The 22,295-nt window shown below is 40.8% G+C and overlaps 1 protein-coding gene across 1 annotated transcript in view; it reads left to right on the top strand.

Moving 5' to 3' along the window:
* USH2A (usherin) overlaps window positions 1-22,295 on the top strand; it is a 729,748-nt gene that overhangs the window by 695,207 nt on the left and 12,246 nt on the right. The window contains exons 55-58 of the mRNA XM_034667668.1: window positions 10,342-10,548; window positions 13,348-13,586; window positions 14,355-14,563; window positions 20,963-21,139. Of these exons, the coding sequence (XP_034523559.1) occupies window positions 10,342-10,548; window positions 13,348-13,586; window positions 14,355-14,563; window positions 20,963-21,139 (832 nt within the window). The remainder of the gene's footprint in view (window positions 1-10,341; window positions 10,549-13,347; window positions 13,587-14,354; window positions 14,564-20,962; window positions 21,140-22,295) is intronic.

Below are 22,295 nucleotides of genomic sequence, written 5' to 3'. Positions count from 1 at the left end.
TTTAAGAAGATAGTTGAGACTCTCTTTTGTGAATTGATTTATCTATCTGCTGATGGATCTGATCATTACTAAGATGCCTAAAAGCATTTTGGAAACTGTGCAGTTCTCTCCTTGATGCCGATGGCAGGTTTGTAATGGGAACCGGAAATAAAATTCTTTTCTCTGAGGAATCCAATGAATTGCTCCAATGTTTCCTTTCACTTAGACTTTGGGATGCATTTGAGAAATTTTCATTAATAATAAGGCAAAGTAGAGACTGCCATCCCATATACAAATGTTGACGTAGGAACAATATTTCTCAAAAGTCAGGCATACATTTTCTCTAACCCTCAAAGTTTTACAGCAGGGAAGTACCTGGAGAAAAACACACAGAGATGTGGCCTAAACTCGAAATGCTGTGAAGGGTCTTCAAATCTGTGGTTGATCCGTAATAGCTACGTGCAACCCAGAAGTGAGTTACAGAGTTGCTACTGAGTCCCACTTTCTCTCCTAAGCAGTCAAGTCACTCTCTCCTAACTTTTCACACAAATAATATAATTATCATTATTATTTTTTCATGCTCGCTATGTGATATGTTAAGCGCTTTACGTGTATTAACTCATAACAACCATTTGAGATAAGGGCTATTACTAATAATAACATTTAGAAATCTGATACATTGCACAATTGTTAACACGCCCCAGGATACAGTTGATGAGTGGAAGAACTTGACTTTGAACCTGAGGTTCAGGTTCCAATGGCTGTGTCCCTAAACTCACCCCATGGTTGCTCCGAATTGCATTTATGTACAGCTCAGGGGCTTTCAAAATCTTGATGAGACGTTTATAAACGTATTTATCCACCCACCCATTCCTTGGAAACTTATAGAAACGTTCTTGCGCACAAACCTCAGTATAGTCCTGTGAGATAGGTATTATTATTTCCCTCTGTATAATCAGGAGCCTGAGGGACTGTGAAGTTTCCTAAGAAATGGCAGAATGAGAATTCAGATCCAAGTTCAGTAATTGTTCTGCTGAACCACAGCTTCCTCAAGTCACCCCCCTCACAGACATGAATCCTGACCCTGCAAAAATAAACTGACTCAGAATGTAATCTGGGCTCCAGGATTCACTGGCTCCGTAGTCTCAGCAAGTGATTTAAACCGTCTAAGCCTTTGTTTCCTTACCCATAAAACTGGGGTGAAAAGACCTACCTTAGTAGGGTGGCTATAAACTTTAAATAAGTTAAAGGCCAGGGCATTGTCGCTCACTTATAAAATTAAAATTTAATAGATAAATTCATAAAAAGTAATCAATATCCAGTTATATCTGTAAAATGTACATCAGATGAGTCAGTTCCCTACTGGGAACCCTCCCTTGGCTTCCCATAAAATGCAGACTCCTCTCTGGTTCAATGGGGACTTTCATTTCCCCACTTCTGTCCTCATCTCATTGCTCTCTGGCCCTTACTCACTAAGCCTGGCTGCACTAGCCTTCTTGAGAATCCAGCCCCAGGGACTTTGTACTTGCTCTTCATTTGCCCAGAATGTTTTCCCCCTAGGTCTTCACATGTGGCCTCCTTCTTTCCATTAGCATTCCAGCTTGATTATCATCTCCTGAGAGCACATCCTGGACAATTCAACCACTCTCTGCTCTGTTGCTGTATCTTATATAGTTTATACTGTAAGTTGTTTCCTTTCTAATGCATATTACCTATTCGTTTTGTGTTTGTTTATTTACTGCCTCTCCCCACCCAGAAGTTCACTCCAGCCTTGTTCACTGTTGTATCCCTAACTCATAGAACAGCGTCTGGCATGTCGGATGGCTCAGTCAGTCTCTACTGAATTAATGGATGATTAAATAACCCCACGTAGTTAGCTCTACTGTTATTTCCAAAAATGTTAATCATAATTGGTGATTGTGAGCCTAGCTTACTCTAGCAACTTATTTTGGAGAATATATATGCGTCCAATGTTATATCAGTAGGGTATGGTTATTATTTTAGTTAGCATAATGGAATTTCACTACCTTTACATGTTTGGAGCAGTATGGAAAGTATGTGAATACTGTCTGCTTCTTTGCAATCATGTTAAAACATGATAAGTGCCAGCAGGGATGGACACCATGGCATTTGTGATAATTCCCACCCATCTCACTTTGAGGCTGCTGTCTGTAGAAATACCCAAGTCCCTGTAGGGATCTATGTCAGTCCCAGAGCGGGATGTCAGACACTTGGAAGATGTGCCCAGGTCTTCCATCAATGACCTTATGTAGAAAAAGCTCAAAGAGTTTGGGCTTTTACATCACGTGCTAGTATTGGAAAGCCAGCCCTACCACTTCCAAGTGGCAGAAATTTCTCTGTGCCTGTTTCCTCATGCAACAAGTGACAATATAATACCAACCTGATAGGATTGGATAGGAGGGAGGATGAAATAAATTAGTACATATAATACACTTATAAAAGTGCGAGTGCTCAGTGAACCCATTAACTACTTTTGTGTATCCTCCACAAGAGCTGGACAGAACTGGGTTCCTATTTTCTCACAGGGAGAACAGATAGAGACAATAAAAAGTGGTACATGATAAATCCCAAATTCGCATTATCATCACTAAAATCAAATTGAGGCTAATTTTAGGATTTCCCACTAACATTGAAGCCAGTTTTCCCTCCCTCATATTCATATATATTAAGTGACTCCAAAGAACAAGGCAGTATGCTAAGCATGAGTGACAGAAGACACCCATTTCTAGCAAGGAAAATGTCTTATAATTTCTTCAGTAGCTTCACATCTCTGAATTTCAAAAGTACCAGTAGAAAGGAAGGCAATGTCTTGTTGTACCCTTCTTCCCCTGGGTCCCAGAATTCAATTAAAATCATGTTCCATCTTGCCTGATCCAAAGTGTTTCAGATGAAAGGAACCTGAATGCAGAGACTATATCTGTAAAAATAGAACTATAATACATCCAGTAAAGTATCATGCAAACAGAGATGCTGGAAAAGTCCACTTGATGATGAAAGAAAATCAGATAGATAGAGAGTTTAAATAGACAGCTACACAGAGCTTTTCAGCAAGCTAGTCCTTTATGACTGTAGCCTGCAGGACTTCTCATGAAATAAAATAATCTTGTAATCATGTAATTTCAGATTTATTGCCTTCTCTTTTTAGCTATGAGTCTCTCTAACCACAATTCTGGCAAAGCCCACTTTGGCATATTGCTAGTCAAACATATTCAAAACCCACGACAGGCTACCTTTTAAAAAGGCATTAGTGTAAGTGCCATGGGAAAATATACTCAAGGTTGTAGATGAATTGATATGATTTCCTTGATTGTATCTTTTTATTTATGAGGCATAATTTATGAGCACTGGAGAACAAACTGCAATGAGTGATGACTAACTACAGCCAAAGTCATAAATCAGGAGCAGTGAAAGAAGTGGTGATTTTGATCGAATCTATTGAATTAGCTGTTGGCCTTAGCCAATACAGGTATTGGAAAGACCTTTTTAATATCTATTTGTCTCCCTCATGGGAATGTGATAACAATCTCATTACATGCCCCTAGGAAACAAATAATTTAATTGTTTGCCTATTAACATGCAACCTATTTACTCTACTTATTAATTACTGGCATATGGACATTCATGCTGGGTTTTTGTTTATTTCTGATGTGAATTGTCAAAAAATATATTCACATTCTCTAGTTTTAGAAAGAATGAAGTTGCTTCCCCAGTGCCGTTCAATATGAATATGTCATCAGTATTGTTGAAATGCTTTTGTGCTATCAAAAATTATGATTCCACAAGGAAGCACATTACAGAATATCACAGAAGTTGCAGAGAACTGAAAATGCCTCCAAATCTTAATCCTTTGAGAGTAACAGTTATAATAGAACTCTTAAAATAAGCAGCCTGGAAAAAGAACAAAATCTCAAATTGCTCCAAGGGCAAGGGCCGTCACAGTCACTTACATTAGGAGGCAACAGATTAGAGGTTTTCTGTGAAAGATCACTGGCTGAATTTGGTACGGAGAATGAGAGTGAATGCAAGAACAAATAGACATTAGCTGGGTGCTAACAATGTAGACACATCACTAAGCCGCTCCCTTGGCTTTAACAAGACTGGTAGCATGATGATCTCTCAGCCAAAAGAATCACAAACTATTTTTACAACTAAGGATATGACAAAGGAAAAACACATCAGGAAATACCTGGAGATTTACATTAAGAATTTCTCTTTGCATTAAGACTACACTTGGAAAATACCAGTCCTAAGGAGTGTTACTTCGGAAAGCTGTAAAGCACTAAAGCTTTGTGTAAGACAAAGCACTAAACTCTACAGTTAAGTGTAGAAGTTGGGCTAAAGAATAACTAGCCCAGTAATGTAAGCACGCAATGGGCTGCCATTCTGGGAGAATTTCTCAGCTCTATCTCCCCTTCCCCTGTCCCCTGCAGAGTCATGGTTCCTTCTCTGTCTCTTTTGCAACAATTATTACGAATGCTTTCTGTTCACACATTCTTGCTTCCCTTCTGTAAGCAAATGAAAAGGAGAAATGTGTTGCGAGGAAGTGGGAACATTTAGAATAATAGGCTGCAGGGGAAAAATGGATCCAACAAGCTTCAGAAATATCAGGATTTCTGGGGCGCCTGGGTGGCACAGAGGTTAAGCATCTGCCTTCGGCTCAGGGCGTGATCCCGGCGTTATGGAATCGAGCCCCACATCAGGCTCCTCCACTATGAGCCTGCTTCTTCCTCTCCCACTCCCCCTGCTTGTGTTCCCTCTCTCGCTGGCTGTCTCTATCTCTGTCGAATAAATTAAAAAAAGAAAAAGAAAGAAATATCAGGATTTCAAGAAATTTACACCTGGAGTGAAAACTAGGTAGCAAACGGTCTTTCTACAAAGCTGATGAGCTCTGGTTCTGTTTGGAACCATGACCGCTAATAAACTCTATGATGATTATTGTAGTTGTAACATCTTCAAACAGATACATGGTTCGTGCTTTTTTGAATGGCTAAAGGTAATCACCAAGGAAATGCAGAGTACAACTCTAAACAGACGTCATATGAATAGAAATTTAAAATGTAGAGTGCCTGGATTTCTGTACCTGGATCTATAGAGAGTAGCCTTCTGCATTTCTCAAACAATCTCGGACAGAAGAATCACTTGGAAATCTGTTGGAAAGACAGGTTCCAAGGTCCTTTAGCCACAAATCCTGATATAGGTACCCAAAATGATTTTGATGATCGTGGCCAAGGAACACTTTTTCACAAAGACTCCTCTGACGGAAGATTTCTAGGAAGCAGCTTTAAACAGAAAAGATGCGATCAAACCCATTTCCACAGCAGTGGGATTCTGGCAGCTTGGTGGCAGGTGTTGACACTAGGTAATTGAAATTTTTTAACACAAAATACAGTCATTAGTCCTGGGGGGTAATAAATAAATGAACAACTTCATTTCTTTAATGGACAATAACACGAAGATGGTAATAGTCACTGGTTAGACTTTTTTAATTAGATTGAAAACAGAAATATAAACAGAAATTCATGTACTATTTTTCTAGTCAATTATAGAATTTGTGATTCAGTGGTTTTAGTTGTTTTGTTTTTTATCCAAATAGTTAATCTATGTTTTCTGTGACATCTTCTTACATTATAACTCTTGTCATGGTTACAACCAAAACCTTAGAGAAGAGAATACCCCAACCCAGCCAGTCCCAGCTTGTTCTGGTCTGTAACAGCTCTTCGTTGAGAGGTTCCTAACTCTTACAGCTATAATTATGTGTGTGGGAGGGGGGTGCAAGTGCTCACTAAACACAAACAATAAATTGTTTTAGTGAAAACTTTAATCATCTTTTTTTATTCTGAAAGAGTAAATATGTTCGGCTGGATACTGTAGAAATAGGGATATTGTGAATAAATAAAAAAATGAAGAGTATCCCTAATTTTTGTCACTTTGACTTGAAATTCATGACCTTTACTTGCTCCCATCCCATCAATGCATCCCTTCTTTTCTGTGAGTAGCCCACACAGAAAAAGCCCACATTTTTGTACCCAGTGACCTTGACAGGAAATCTTGGGTCACAAACCCAATGGATTGGTTTGTCTGTTAGGTAAATGTAGGTGAATAGGTGGTAATGGATGGATGGACGGGTGGATGGATGGATGGATAGAAGGATGGATGGGTAGATTAGACAGACCACAGAAAGAAAGAATAGAGGTAGATACAGTAGGCAACTCCAAGTTCACAACACATTATATTTCTTGATTTTTTTATATTGGTTCATTAAAATTAAAAGATCAGGTCATATTGCTCAAAATTTCCCATGGAAGACCTCTGCTTCTTCTTTCTCTCCCCTGTAAAGATGGACCCAAATCTTGGGGTCATTGTTTCACAGTAGAAATCATAAGCATATCTGTTAGCATTTTTTTAAGATTTATTTATTTTAGAGAGAGTGTGCATGAGTGGGAGGGGCAAAGGGAGAGGGAGGAGAATCCCAAGCAGACTCCACACTGATTGTGGAGCCTGACTCAGGGCTCAGTCTCATCACCCTGAGATCAGGACCTGAGCCGAAATCCACTGGGACACTCAACCAGCTGAGCCAACCCGGTGCCCCTCTGTTAGCATTTTTATTCTGAACCCTGAACTACTATACTTCAGTTCCTTGTTTCTTGCTTCACTGGGCATAGGCAGGACTTTTTACCACAACAGACAAAGAGGATACCATTGACAGTTTCTTTTTTACTCTTCTTCTGGCAGTTTGGTATAACAGAAACACTGCCTTGTGGGACAAATTTTGTGAAATCCATAATTCTTCATTATTTCAGTCAGCTTTCTCTTCATTGTAACTGCTTTCATTTCCAGAGGAGCTCATGTAAATAGGCTGATCCTGCTTTGCATAAACACGTTGATTTATATGAATGCTATTTTGATCTCAAATTGATTTAATACTAAAAAGAAAGACTAAGAAAAAGAGCAGTATATTATGAAGGTCTCCCGTCAAAGACAAAAGACACTAAGACCTACATATATTCCCAGTTAATGATGGAGAATTTCAAATGGCCTAGTTTTCAGAACAGAATATTTCTACAGAAATGTAGGGAAATGCTATAAAACTGAGTGAGGTTCAAGTGTTTTAAAATACCACGGATTTAATCACATTTTGGGAATAGGACTCTACTGAGTAAAAACTCATCTAACACAGGAAGGTGTGAGGTTTAGTCTTTATCTGACAACAGCAGCATTGAAAAGCCTTCATAGTAGTCATAATACTAGATCTACATCAAAAACGAAAGCAAAGTGAATGTTCATAATCTGGGGCCAGACCTGTGCTAAGTACTTTCTCTGAATTATGCTTATTTCATTTTTTTTCAACATCCCCATATCTGCACTGCGGCTGTCTCCTATTGGTGCTCAGTAATTAATTGACAACTTGCTGAATTTTTTTATTTTATTACACCTACTTTTATTTTCCTCCTTGTTTTCTTTCCCATCCATTGTGGCCTCTATTAAAATTCTGTATGCCCTTCATTTAATTAAATAAGGAAGTCATTAGTCTGAGGCGGCTCTAATGCTTTGAAGGCCTACATGAACCAAAATCTAAGCTGGTAAATGCTTCAAGATTACAAAATCAAAACACTAAGAACAACCAACCTTATACCGCCAATAGGCATTGTGTTATAGCCAACCAAATAAATTCCTTTCTTTGCTTCTGCACTTTCCCTATGGGAGTTCTTCCTCTGGCTCCTGTTGGCTAAGTGCTCCTAACCACTTCCGGTTTGGCACTGCCCCATTAGAATTGTTTTTTGCTCAAATAAACTCTTAAAATGTTTACTGTGCCTCAGTTTATCTCTTAATACCTTAAACCACCAACCAGAGGCCTACTCTTGCCAGAGAACTTGATATTAATATGTACACCTTATTTTGTGCCCCTTCCCCAAGAATATTTCTTTTCAAACTTTTGTGTAATAAAAAACGTTCTCCCCTACCTCCTGGAAAGATATTTGAATTAAAGAGGTTGGTCTGGACGTCCTTCGACAGATGAATGGATAAAGAAGATGTGATATATGTATATGTATGTATACACATCATATATATATCATATATATATATTCATAAAAAAGAATGGAATCTTACCATTTGCAATGACATGCAAGGAACTAGAGGGTATTATGCTAAGCAAAATAAGTCAGTCAGAGAAAGACAAATACCATATGATTTCACTCATGTATGGAAATTAAGAAACAATATAGTTGAACATACAGGGAGGGAAGGGAAAATAAGATGAAAACAGAGAAAGAGACAAACCATAAGAGACTCTTAAGGGAATAAACTGAGGTTTGCTGGAGGGGAGGTTGTGGGGGGTTGGGGTCACTGGGTGATGGGCATTAAGGAGGGCATGTGACATAATGAGCACTGGAATTCGTATGCAACTGATGAATCACTAAATTCTACCCCTGAAACTAATAATACACTATAGTTAACTAAATTAAAATAAAAATTTTTAAAATAAAATAAAATTAGATTGCTTTTATAAGAAGTTTTTAAAAAGATTTTTGCAAATAAATAATTACCTAAGTGTAAGAAAGAGAGCGAGAGAGAGGTTGGTTTGGAGCTGACTGAGAAGCCAGGGACTCTCTCGTTAGCTCTGGAATCTGACCTCTTCACCAATAACCTCCAAGCCTACTGTCCCTATGGCAAGACTGACCTTGGCCACTTCACAGGGGACTAGAAGAGCAGCTTCAATTGCGGTGTGGTTTCCATGAAACAGCTCTCCCGTTGCAAAGACAGTGTGCTGCTCTCTACTTCGCTGTGCCTGTGAAAATAAACGCCTCTCACCGGAGACAACCCAGACCTGCCTATCCGTCCTCGCAGACTAACTACCTACTCCAGAGCTGCAGGTGTTTGTCTCTGGACAAGTCCTTTAGTGCTCGTGATCCCGAGTCTGGATGATATAGAGAATCAAAAGCACGGTTTATCGGGAAGAGCAATAAGAGAGTTTACTGGACAGCAGAATTCTCATCTCAGCTCTTGTAACTTCCATCACCAAGAAAGTGACATTTTCAGAGCCTTGATTTTCTCACGGGTAAAGGGGGCTGAGGGCACATTCTCCAGCCACCCTCGAAAGTTGTGTTGTGAGGACTAAGTCAGATAAGACCTGCTAAAGTGTTTTGTAAATTGTAGGGTTTATACAAATGTGCATGATTATTATGCACCTGGTGAGAAGAAAGTGTCAGAGCTCTAAAAAGGGCAGGTTCTGCTCTGGAAGGAGGTTAGTTGTCCCTTAAAAATGGGGCTTCGGCAATCCTATCGGCAAGGCGCTGGAGATTTGCATTTGACAGCAATCTGAGAGCAGTTCAACGTCAGAAATTTTACTCTTCCAAAAGAAACCACTAAAAAAGGAAAAAGGTGTGGAAACACTGATAGAAGTGGGGCCTAACTACTAAAAATCTCTCCAATGTTTATTCTCTGAAAGATATCATTGATGCAAAAGTAAAAGAAACAAAGCCAAACTCTCACTGCCGAGTATTGTACAGTCTGTTTCTAAGCATCTCATAGTTTGAATGTTCTGCATGCTTTTTTAACACTGCACACCTGGAATATGTGTACTATAGAATCAAACAGGTTTCCGGACTTTAAAAGCTCAGGACAAATATCTATATATCTATATAAAGACACTGAATGAGAAAGAAAATTTCCTGAAGTTAGATTTGCACCACATGAAAGCTTACTAAGGAATACCCCTACTCCTAACACGCAGTCTTCTTGTATTGCCATTTAGATCTATCATTCTGATTGATCACTGTGTAGTTGGCTGTTATTGGGCCTAATTTAACCCTATACACTCACACATCCATCTACTCTGTCTATTGTACCTGACATTCTACAAATTACTTACTCATGCAAATGACGACCTAAGGCAACCTTTTAGGATATTCGTGTTTAATTATACAAATAGTTCTTGATAAATAAGATTATACATCCTTCCATATGTTTATTCCCTCCTTGATGAAAGGAAAATTTAATTTTCATGCAGATTTGGTGGGGACAGTGTTTAAGAATTGCTGAGTGTTATGTAGTCTGCAGATCCATTCAGGTGGCAGAAGCTGACAAAATCACACAGCCCACACAGAGATGAGTTTTTCATTAGGCTTTAACCAGCCTGCTGCATTCTGAATGAGGGCTCCTAATCGGCCCCCTTTGTGTCCACATGGCCAAAGGCAAAAAAAGAGGAAGGACCTGCTCTCCTCTGTGATTACAAAATTGCAAGACCCAGGTTTATCTCATTCTGTTGTGTTTGGTTGTCAACTTTTCTTTCAGCCTGAAGTTACCTTGCTTTTGAGTAGTCTTCTTGATTTCTCTTTGGAGGTCTGGGCAGTGAATTCAGCAGGAAAAGCCCCCAGTACCTGGACATGGTGTAGAACTGGCCCTGCTCCCCCAGAAGGTCTCAGGGCCCCCACCTTCCATGCAGTCTCTTCCACCCAAGCGGTGGTCAACATCAGCGCCCCTGGGAAGCCCAACGGAATCGTCAGTCTCTACAGGCTGTTCTCCAACACCAGCGGGGCGGAGACAGTGGTGAGTAGCAGAGTACTCTGAACAAAAATCCAGGATGGTTTCTTCTTTAAAAATAGACTGTGGTGCCCTGGCCTTTTCTTCTACTTGAGACTTCTTTCTTTCCCATCTGTTCTCAGTTGCCCATGATGAACTTAGCACAAAGATCCATCCGAGAGAAATAGTGAGTATTAGGAAACATACAGAAAACTATGTAAATATTCAGGGAGAGAAGTGCTAAAGGTATTAAAGACTCCACAAACGTCGGAAAACTCGTACTTTAGCGACAATTAATTTAATTTAATTTAAAAATGCATGTCAAGGATTGGCATAGAGTAAGGGTTCAACACGTGGCCATTGTTGGTGGTGTAAATGTTAATATGAGAAAGAAGAATTAAAGCAAAGACTATCCTCGGAATCCCCATTCTGGCATGAGCAAATCTCTAATAACACACTGAAAACCCAATCTTTCTTTTGGTGACTTCAAGAGAGTTCCAGCGCTTTGGGAGAGAGCAGAACAGCTTGGCCAGCACAACTCCTGCTCCACTGTTTGTGTATTGGCACGTTTGGGGCACATGAGGGAAACACAATGGACAGTTTAGAGAAATCATCTTTCACACTGTGTTTTAGCAAAGCCACTGGCTGAAGGGACCCTAATAATGAACTAGACCATTTCCTACATTATTTATACAAAAAGCCTGAGAGCCAGCATGATGAAGCTTCTTCTCTGTGGCACAGTGCCTAACACCCTCACGTTGCTCCTAAGCGTAGATTATAACACTTTGTTCACACACACACAAACCTCATGGACAAGTTATGCAGATCCTGCTATGACATTATAAATTGTTTTGACCAATTTAGGAAACAATTTGGGTAAGTGTGGAGAAATCCTCTGAGGCCAGAGTTCCAGGTGTTGAAACACAATTTCAAAAGACAGCTTGCAAGGAGAGAGGTCTCATATTGAATGTTAAAGGAATATTAGCATATTTTCTACAGGGCTTCATATTCAATAAATACAGATGATGTAAATACAATCAACCCTTGATTATCCACGGTTATAAAATGATAATATTAATAAACTAAAATAATTTATATTTGGAGTGCATTGTATGCATTTTTTAAATAGCAGATCACTCTTCTTAATTATGTTGCTTATGTGAATGTAAAAATTTGTTTTCCAGTTTCTGAACTCTTTTGTTCCAAAGAGTTCTTAATAAAACCACAATGAGATAGAAAACATGCTCCAAATAAACCAAAAAGTTTATAATGTAACAAAGACGGTTGAAAAAAAGACTATATTTCGTATACACCAACACCCTCAGGGAAAGAGATGGACTTTCAGGCTCTTACATATACATAAAATATAAAAAAATAACATATACAATTGAAGCACCTGCTTCAATTGTTGCAGCAAATGTCAAAATTTATATGAAATATATATTTCAAGCTCTTAAATACTCTAACATGGATTTGAGGGATTTTTTGGCCCAGAAAACACATGCAGATAACAATGGCAAAGTATGGACCTTTGTAACTATTGAGTACAAATATAATTCAAACATAGATCTTGTTTTTTGAAAAGGCATTATTCTGAGGATCGCAGAATTTGATCAGTATTTTGTGTGTTTCTGTTGGTGGGAATGTAAACTGGTGCAGCCACTCTAGAGAACAGTATGGAGGGTCCTCAAAAAGTTAAAAATAGAGCTACCCCATGATCCAGCAATTGCACGGCTACATATTTACCCAAAAGATACCAAAATATTAATTTGAAGGGATATATGCTCCCCGATATTTATAACAGCATTCTCTAGAATAGCTAAATTATGAAAAGAACTCAAGAGTCCATCAACTGATGAATGGATAAAGAAGACATAGTTTATATATGTACAGTGGAGTTGATTCAGCCATAAAAAAAGAATGAAATCTTGCCATTGGCAACGACATGGATGGACCTAGAGAGAATTATGCCAAGTGAAATAAGTCAGTCAGAGAAAGACAAATACCATATGATTTCACTCATATGTGGAATTAAGAAACAAAAATGATCATAAGGGAAAGAAGGAGAGAGGGAAACCAAGAAACAGACTCTTAATTATAGAGAACAAACTCCCAGAGGAGAAGTGGATGGAGGGATGGGTGAAATAGGTGATGGGGATTAAGGCACACACTTCCTATGATGAGCACTGGGCATTGTATGGAGATGATGAATCACTAAATTGTACACCTGGAACTAATATTACACTGTATGTTCACTAACTGGAATTTAAATAAAAATTTAAAAATATATATTTTGCGGGGCGCCTGGGTGGTGCAGTTGGTGGCACATCTGACTTGGTTTCAGCTCAGGTCACGATCTCAGGGTGGTGAGATCCAGCGCCTCTTAGGGCTCTGTGCTCAGTGTGGAGTCTGCTTGGGATTCTCTCTCCCTCTCCCCTTGTCCCTCCTGCTGGTGTGCTCTCTCTCTGTCTCTCTCAAATATGTGTGTGTGTGTGTGTGTGTGTGTGTGTGTGTGTGTATAGCATGTTTTGTGCCATATTATATTATCTTTCTATAGTGATAAACAATATTATGCCTTGTGATTTCTATCCCGTTACCTCAAACTTCGAACCATTATATCATTACGTTTTTTGCCTGTTTAAGTCATGCTTCTCCAAGCGGACTGGCAATTCCTTGAGGGTCAATGCTATGCTAAATGCTCCGGGGCATCTCCCAGAGTACGGATCGTGGCACTGTCTTCGTAGGAGGTGAGATGCATGATCAACAGTAACCAGTTGTCTGTGATCTGTGACATGGCCTCATCTAGTCTCCTCTGTCTTCCTACAGCTGTCGGAAGGCATGGCCACCCAGCAGACTCTCCATGGCCTGCAACCCTTCACCACGTACTCCATCGGGGTGGAGGCCTGCACTTGCTTCAATTGTTGCAGCAAAGGGCCCACGGAAGAGCTGAGAACTCATCCTGCTCCACCCTCAGGACTGTCCTCTCCCCAAATCCAGACGCTGTCCTCGAGAACAGCTTCCTTCCAGTGGAGCCCACCCCTGTTCCCCAATGGTGTCATTCAAAGGTAATGGGCCAGACAAAAGGATGAATGAGCAGAAATGAGACACGCATACAGACTTGTAGCTGCCCAGCACTGCCGTGCTTATTGAACAAATACCTATAGCAAAATAGACAAGTAAATTGATCTGAGTTGTAATGTTCCCTGCAAAGTGTTTAAATCACAAAATCAACTAGATAGAAAGGTGAACAACCAAATTGTCTTTAAATAAGAAAGATAAGGCAATGTGTTTGCATTCACTGAAAGAAGAGGCTCCTTCTCATGGTTCCCTGGAATTATTCCTTCTATAGGCCTCAGCTGGAACATAGGAAACTCCTGTGGTTAAATCAGAACTTCCTTGATCTAATTTAAAATATTGTCATGAACCACTGTTTGGAAAAACAAGGAAGGTATTTCACTCAAAATAATCTGGACAAAAACATATTGTTTTATTTTTGTTGGTTGGTTGGTTGGCTTTTATTTATTTGTTTAAAAAAGATATTCTCTATTTTCAACAGAGGAGAAAAATTTTATTGCTCTTCTCTGAAAAGAGAGACATGTCTTCTCTCTACAGTCAGTTGCTGGCGGGACAGCACGTGTGAGCACGTGTGACTCCTCTGGTACATCTGCTGCTCATTTCCAACGGTGTTCAATAAAGTGTTGCTGAGAGCAGTTTCCCACGAACGGAAATCAGAAAGACCTGGTGGTTCCGTGAACACAAAATGCCTCCTCACAACATATACCCCGTTTGGAAAGAAAGTTACACTAATCTTACTGCCTGCTTTCTGCTTCTAGCTATGAGCTTCAGCTCCACGTGGCTTGCCCTCCGGGTTTAGCCACACTGTGCATCCCCAGCCAGGCAGAGACCAAGTACAAGGGGCCGGGGTCCACAGCCAGCCTTGCCGGCCTCCAGCCCTACACCACCTACAAACTGAGAGTTGTGGCCCACAACGAGGTGGGCAGCGTGGCTTCAGAATGGATCAGTTTCATCACCCAAACAGAATGTGAGTAGAAGTGGCTGCCACCAACAGCCAGAGGGGTAGGGGGGCAGCCAGGAGACAGTTCTTGTTGTTGTTGTTTTTAAGATTTTATTTATTTATTTGACAGACGGAGAGAGCATGCACAAGCAGGGGGAGGGGCAGGTAGAGGGAGAAGCAGGCTCCCCTCTGAGCAAAGGGCCCAGCTACATGGGGCTTGATCCCAGGACCTGAGAAGGCAGACACTTAACCCACTGAGCCACCCAGGCGCTCCCGAGATGATTTTTTTTTTTTTACTTTGCCACTCCTTTTCTTTTCAAATTACATGGCATGGCATAATATAGAAAGCATTTCCAGAAAGCATTGAGACACGGCACTGTCAAGAAAAGCAGAACAATTAACTAATAAATTGGGGCCTCCTTGCATTTCTATAATATAACTTCTTTTCAGAATTTATAAGGTATATATTGCATATTGTTTAAAAATGACAAATACAAAAACAGGCCACCTGGCTGTCTTGATCAGAAGAACATGGGACTCCTGATCTTGGGGTCATGAGTTTGAGCACTATGTTGGGTGTAGAGATAACTTCAATAAATAAACTTTAAAAAAATAACAAATGCAAAAAGTATTAAGAATTAAATTAGTACTTATAGTCAGAACCAGCTACACCATGTGCAGGGCCCAGTGGAAAATAAAGGTAAGGGGCCCCTTATTCAAAAATCACTAAGAATTTCAGACCATGACAGTAGAGCATCAAACTAAGTTCTTGACTCTTATGTGAGGGGCCCCATGCAGCTGTGCAGTTCACACACCTGTAAAGCCAGTCCTGCTTATAATCCCACCACCCAGAGGCAACTACATTAGCTTTTCGGCATAATTTATTCCTTTAATCCTTTTCTCATGCAGTTTCTATAATGTGGCTGAGATCATACTCTAATGAAAATTTCATAGTCTGCTTTTTATACTTGACATTATTTTATTTGCATTTCCCATGACATTAAAAATGCTTTAGCCACCAAGTTGAATGGCTATACAATTTTCCATCCTATGAATTGGTTGGGCATTTTAGTTGTTCTTATATTTTTCTTTATAAATGTGGTGAGAAATTTCTTTGTGAACCAATCTTTGAACATCCGATCATCTTCAAATTAAATTTCAGTGAATGGAATTTACTACATCAAATATTTTAATATCTTAAGGCTTGGGATACTTATCACAAGTTGGCTTTCCAGCCACATTATATCAAATTATAATCTCATCTTCAGTATTTGGCATTGGCATTTTTTAAAGTAAGAGTTACACATTCACTAAAGTCCAATGCCCCACACAAAGACTTTAATGTGACTGGGCGGCAAGGCAGGATGTTAGGCCACTGGTCACTTTTCGAGGCTGGTTCCTGGCACTGTTCAAGGATTTTACAAATAATCCTTGGCACAAGCCAATGAAGTAAGTGCTATTATCCAAATTTACAGAAAGAGAAAACAGAAGCAGGACCATGGACCATATACTACAGTTCCAAGATGCCATTCACGTAGACAAGAATCTGACCAGAGGCTCTGGGAGCTGTACCATGAAGTGGCCCCCAACTAAGGCCAGAGCTGAAGTCAGATGCCAGTTTCCATACCTAGAAAGTGGAACTATTACTCTAAAGTCATGATCCCCCAGCTCAGTGGCCCCCTCAGTACCACTATGTTATCCTGGTTTGTAATAAAGATTTCAGACCTTCCCTACCCTCTTCAAGCCTCCCACATCCTCCCACCCCTCCCCCGCAAACCCTCACCCCCTGCACACCCATCCTATCCTCGCTCTCCTCCCCCTATATTCTCTGCAGATCTCCTTGCCTCCAAGTTCACCAGGAAAAGACAAGTCTCCAGTCAGAAGTTTGCTCCCTTCCCACCCCAGACCACAGCACTCACCTGCAATTGGCTTCATTTCTGTCTGTCACGAGGAAGGGTGGTCTCTCTACCTGGAATAATCCCACCTCTTGTGCTTCTACTAGCAGCCCCTCCACTAAGGACTGTCCTCCTCTCTGCGACCTTCAGTGTATCCTGGTTGGAGTCACAGTTGTTTCTCTCCCTCACGTCCCCTCTGCTGACTGCCACACTCCTCCCTTCATAGCAAAACTTGTCTGAAGAACACTCTTCGCGTCTTTGCCCATTTTCTTTCTTCCTGTTTACCCTTTAACTTCCTCCAGACTGATTTTCACCTCATCATTGCATGACAGTCTCTTCCTCAGTTTGCCCTTGACCCCAGAGTGACAATCCAGAGTGCATTTTTCACTCTCACTGACTTCCCGGGAATATTCAAGGCAGTGGAAACCTCAATCCTTTTTGAAAAAGCAGTTTCCCTAAAGAGAAGGAAAAATAAAGTAAGATGAAAGCAGAGAGGGAGGCAAACCAGAAGAGACTCCTTAACTCTAGGAAACAAACTGAGGGTTGCTAGAGGGGAAGCCAGTGTGGGGATGGGGTAACTGGGAGATGGGCATGAAGAAGGGCACTCGATGGAATGAGCACTGGTGTTATACGCAACTGATGAATCACTAAATTCTGCCCCCGAAACTAATAATACAATATATGTTAACTAAATTGAATTTAATAAACAAACAAGCAAGCAAGCAGTTTCCCTAGCTTTCATAAGCAGCTCCTGGTCTCCCTCCTGCCTCTTTGGATATTCAGTTTGAGTCAGTTTGTTGGTTGATCTTACACCAAACAAGTTGTTCCAGTTTCAGTCCCAACCTTTCCCCCCACTCTGTCCCTCCTCTCGCCTTCCCTCTTGGGGGGTTAGAGTTCATCCACTTCAAGGCTGCCGCTCCGAAGGCTGACTCCCAGATGGTCACTGCTACCCCTGTCTTCTGCTTTGAAACCAGACCCCACGCGCACACCCACTTCCTCACCTCAGCCCAGATGTGACAGCCCCAGACGCAGCTGGCATCTTCCCTCCTAACCTGCTCCTCCTGCGGTCGGTCCTCACTTTCTGCATCTTGTCTCCAGCCCTGGACGGCTGTGTTTGAACACCCAGCATGTGCTGTTTAATGAGTGACCGAACGCACCCAGAACTTCTCAGCCTCTCAACTTAGTGTTGGCGCCACATACCCTGCATTCCTTGTCACTTGTGCCCTGATCCCAGCAAAGTGGCCAGATTCTCAATAACGTCTACTGTCTAATAGTAACCAGGGAGCTGGGGTGCAAGAGCGTCTGGATCTGGGGGGTCCCAAACAGACCAGGTTCGGCCACTCACCCTGCTGACAAATCTGGAGGCAGAGAGCTGAATGGTGGGGACACAAGAAAGGAATTTATTTCCATGAGGCCAGTACCTGGAAGGCAGCGGGCTACCATCTGGAAGCCTGTCTCCAAAGTGCTGAAAACACTTCTAGGTTTCTATAAGGAAAATGTGGGACAAAAGTCAGTGGGTACATTCCGGGGGGCAGTGAAGGTCTGGTGGACCACTGTTTTGGGGTCAGTCACAGGACAGGGTCTCACTGACTCAGGGCAGTCCTCATTGCTTGAAGGGGTAGTTTCAGTTCCCATCATGGGATGCTTTGCCTGCGGGGTCTTTTGCTGAATTCAGAGATAGCTGGAAAGAACTTAATCAATTAGAAAGTATAGACTGAAGTCAAAATGGAGGTGGATGAAATCCCTTTTCCTAATATGCAAATTCCTTTATCTTTCTGCCTGTTCTTCTCACTATCCTCCCTTCACAAATCTTAAAGGAGCCATGAAAAATATTTGTGCCTACATGAAAGCTCAGTAAAATGAATTCTGACTTACTCATAAAAAATGCTACTATATTCAGGGAGCGGGAGAAAATATAATCACCATCCCCGAGAAGCAGTTACCCTTCATCATACAACCATAAGCCACTTTTGTCAATTATTCCAGTTTTCTGAGTGTGTATATTGGCCAGAGGGCCAGGCCAAAACAGCTGTGTGAGGTTTGCAAGTATAACCAATTCTCTTGTTATTCGTCAAGCTGAGTTTTGCCAGATTTTTTTCCCCTTATGCTGGAAAAAACCCAGAGTGAACAGATTTTAGATTTCCTTCCTTTCTGTTCTTCCTCTCCATTGAAGGAGTAGCACCAAGGAAGAAAGGGCTCACTCAGTCCGCTGTACTGGACCCACAGACATGGAAAAGTACAACTCGTGACTGGCTGTCATATGGGTTTGTAAATGCCACTCATGCTGCTTTTCACTCATGATACACACTAGAATAGAAAAATATGGATCGGAAATAGAGACCACAAAGTACGTTAGAAGTAGTATTTGTGGTTTTATATAAACTGATCACTTCCAGACACTCAGAAAAGGGTCCAGAGAGGCATTTGCAGCGCATTAAGCCCCCTCCGCCTTAACTACACCTCCAGCACCAGAACAGAAGTGAGGCGTGAGTGTTTAACAACTCACCTTCCTGAAAGAAAAATCTCCTGATTGGAAGCACTTGCCAGTTTCCGTGGTGTACTACTCCCACCCTGGCTGATTTCAAGGTACCAGTGCGACGGCACAGAGCACAGCTGGGAAGAGGTGGCTAGTGGTGGACCTTCTGTAATCTCCGTCCCGTCCAGACACACAGACGTAAATAACCTCAAGGGTAGAGATAATAATATGGTGTAGGGAAATGATTAAGGAGTTACGAAAGTTGAGTACATATTACCTTTCTTTTAATAGCATTTATTTCAGTTTACATAATTTACTTTTTAATAATGGTTGGGTTTAATAACCAACTCACAAAATCCCTAGTCACCACTGGACTGCACCCATAAGGCAATTAGTAAATTGTGCTCCTTTGAGTAAATGTGTATTGCTTACAACAAAGCAACATGGGCTTTACGGTTAGCAGGTCTGGGTTCAGATCCTTGGTCTCCTACCAGCAACTGACATCAAGCAAGTTACTTGGCTCCTCTGAGCCTGAAAAATTAGGAACTAGTTATTACAAGATGGTTTTGAAGATTAAATGAGATAAAACGCATCAAGTGCAAAGGGCATAGTGGCTTTTCCCATTTTCTCAGTCTCCAAATCCATTATTTTTGATGATTTTGGTTGTTTAATCACTCTTTCCTCTGGAAGATCTCTGTGTCCTGCAAGGCAGATAAACCTCCCATCTTTCTATTTTCGTACTATTTGCAAGCCTCCTCTTATTTATACTGTTACAATGCAGAGGAGACGTGGAAATCTACTGAATTAAGTGACAGAGCGAAGCCACAGACAAATATGACAGTATATTCCATTGTGATATTGGGCAAAATTTGTGTTGGAAAAACAGATATTTAAAGAAGGTTTGGTAGCTCTTGTTTTCGTATTTGCAGGAATATTTTCTTATGGCTTTAGAAAAAATGTCTTATTTTAAAAGATAAGAATCAAAGTTGTGGTTAAATCCTGGGATGACCAAAGTATAATTATTCTTTATTTTGTTATATTTCCTAACATCAGCAACAAATGGGTTTAATTTCTAAAGAAAGAATGATATCTAATTTATTTCCACCACTCCCTTTTTTCTTTTCTTAAAAGCCAATTTAGTATATAGATGGATCTTAATGCTGTTACAAATGTATTGATTATTTTGGAGAAAACAAGATCTCATGAAATAAATCTCTTCTGACTTGACAAAATGATATGGTAACCCTTCATTTGTTTCTGCAAAAGTTATTCATTTAAAAGATGAGACTCAGTTACGGATTGTTTTTCCTTTTAGTAAGGAGCTGAAAAATGGAAAGAGAACATGCCTATAAAATGCACACCAAGTCACTTCTGTATCTGATATAATACTTAGGAGACCCGAACTTGATTATATACTAATGTACTATACTATTGATTGATTGGTCAGGGCAATGAATTATTATAGTCAAATTGCTATTTGCAAGGCTTTTTAACTATCTTAGAAAACAAACTAACGGTTCAAGAAAAAGCTTTAAAAATAAATGGGTGCCAAAAGGACATAATTCACATCTAAGCAGTTTAGTTTGGAGAAAAAAAATGTATTGACTTCATCTAGTCCTTGGGGCTTTGTAGCAATAAATATTGATTCGATATGAAAAATAGCAATCTACTGTAGTTAATAGTGTTAAGGATACTTTACCCGTTAAAAGAGGGAAAATGCAACAAAATATGAGCTCCAGGGTTATGTTGGTAAGCACAACCATTGTATGTTAATAGTTTTATTTCATAAAACACTGCTCTCCATTGATTTTTTTTTTTTGGAAAGCAGGTGCAACGTTGCTGAGAAAGCATTTCACACATGTTCCCATTGGTCTTCTTTTCACCCCCAATGCCAGGTTTGCTCTTTTTAAACACTGAGGAAAATATGAAGAGTTCCAGCAGTGCCTATATAGGGGTGAGGGGGAGCATATTTTTTTAAAAAGACACACACAAACACACACACACACACATACTCCAAGGTAACCATTTTTAAAACATACAACTTTCTCGCAACAGTGCCCCAGTACCGAGCCCCGTTCTTGGTGGACAGCAATTTGTCTCTGGTGCGTGTGGACTGGAGTGGCTCTTTCCTGCTGAACGGCCCGCTGAAGGAGTTCGTGGTGACCGATGGAGGCCAGCGTGTGTACAGTGGCTTTGATACCACCCTCTACCTACCGAGGACGGCGGACAGAAGTTAGTTTCTGACTCCCATTTCATAGTGTGTCAGGAAATCTGGTCCCCGTCTGATATTCCATCTGGAAGATGACCAGCAGGAGCTCATCATTCAAATGTCTTGGTTTCCGTGGCCGCTGCTTGTGGAAAAGTTGCGGCTCCCCGTGAATGAGCTCTCCCTTCCCAGGTGCAGCTTGATGCGTTGCCACTATGAGGCAGAAGGAGGGAGAGTGCTGCCTCGGTGTGACTTGAGTGTCCCCATGAAGGAGCAAGAGCAGAGGCACCATAAGAGAAATAGTACTGACAAGTAGTCACTGAATACCCTGAAATCATGCACTTTTGGGGACTTCAGATATTTCCTTGATGAATCCACAGCCTCCAAATGGAGACTGAGCAGGCAGTGACCATCTCTAACTCTTAAGGGCCCTGAGTGAGGGCTTTCCTTAACCAACCTTGGTATCCATTCCTCAAACAACAGCCCTTTGCCTTTGAAAACCGAACTCTTTCTCCCTGTTTGATGACATGTTCTTCTTTTTGTCTGGTTTTTAAACTGAAATGAGAAAAAGCTTTACAAGGTACTAAGTATTTTTTTCCAAAGAATTTATTTATTTTTGAGAGAGAGAGTACGAGCAGGGGTAGGGGGTGGACAGAGGGTGAGAGAGAATCTCAAGCAGACTTCGTGTTGAGTGTGGAGCCCTACACGGGACTGGATCTCATGACCCTGAGATCCTGACCTGAGCCAAAACCAAGAGTCAGGCGCTTCACAGACTGAGCCACCCAGGCGCCCCAGTATTAAGTATTTCCTAATGATTAATGTGACCGCAGGACCAAGAGATGTGAAGACGTGTTAAGCACTCTGGATTTATAATGTGAATTCATTACCGGACTTTTTTAAAAAATTTCCTTGAAAATACTATTGATTTTGGTTAGAAGTACAGATAAATAATGAGCTCCAGCATCGCATTTATAGTATTTGAAATTTATCAGTAACATTTTTATAATTGGGCTACACATTTCCATGGTCACAGTTCTCGGTCACCTAAGGCAGCCGTTGTGACAAGCAGATGGCCCCATAGTCAGGAAATCTGGGTTCTACTCCTGGGCAGGCCTCTAACCATCTGTGTGGCCTTATAAAGAGTTGCTTCCCTCAAGTTCCCTGCTATTGAAAGAAGTATTT

This window comes from Ailuropoda melanoleuca, chromosome 8, assembly GCF_002007445.2.
Source record: "Ailuropoda melanoleuca isolate Jingjing chromosome 8, ASM200744v2, whole genome shotgun sequence".
In the NCBI taxonomy this organism is placed as follows: Eukaryota; Metazoa; Chordata; class Mammalia; order Carnivora; family Ursidae; genus Ailuropoda; species Ailuropoda melanoleuca.
The sequence above is the reverse complement of the archived record's forward strand: the minus strand, read 5'-3'. Positions and strand labels throughout refer to the sequence as shown.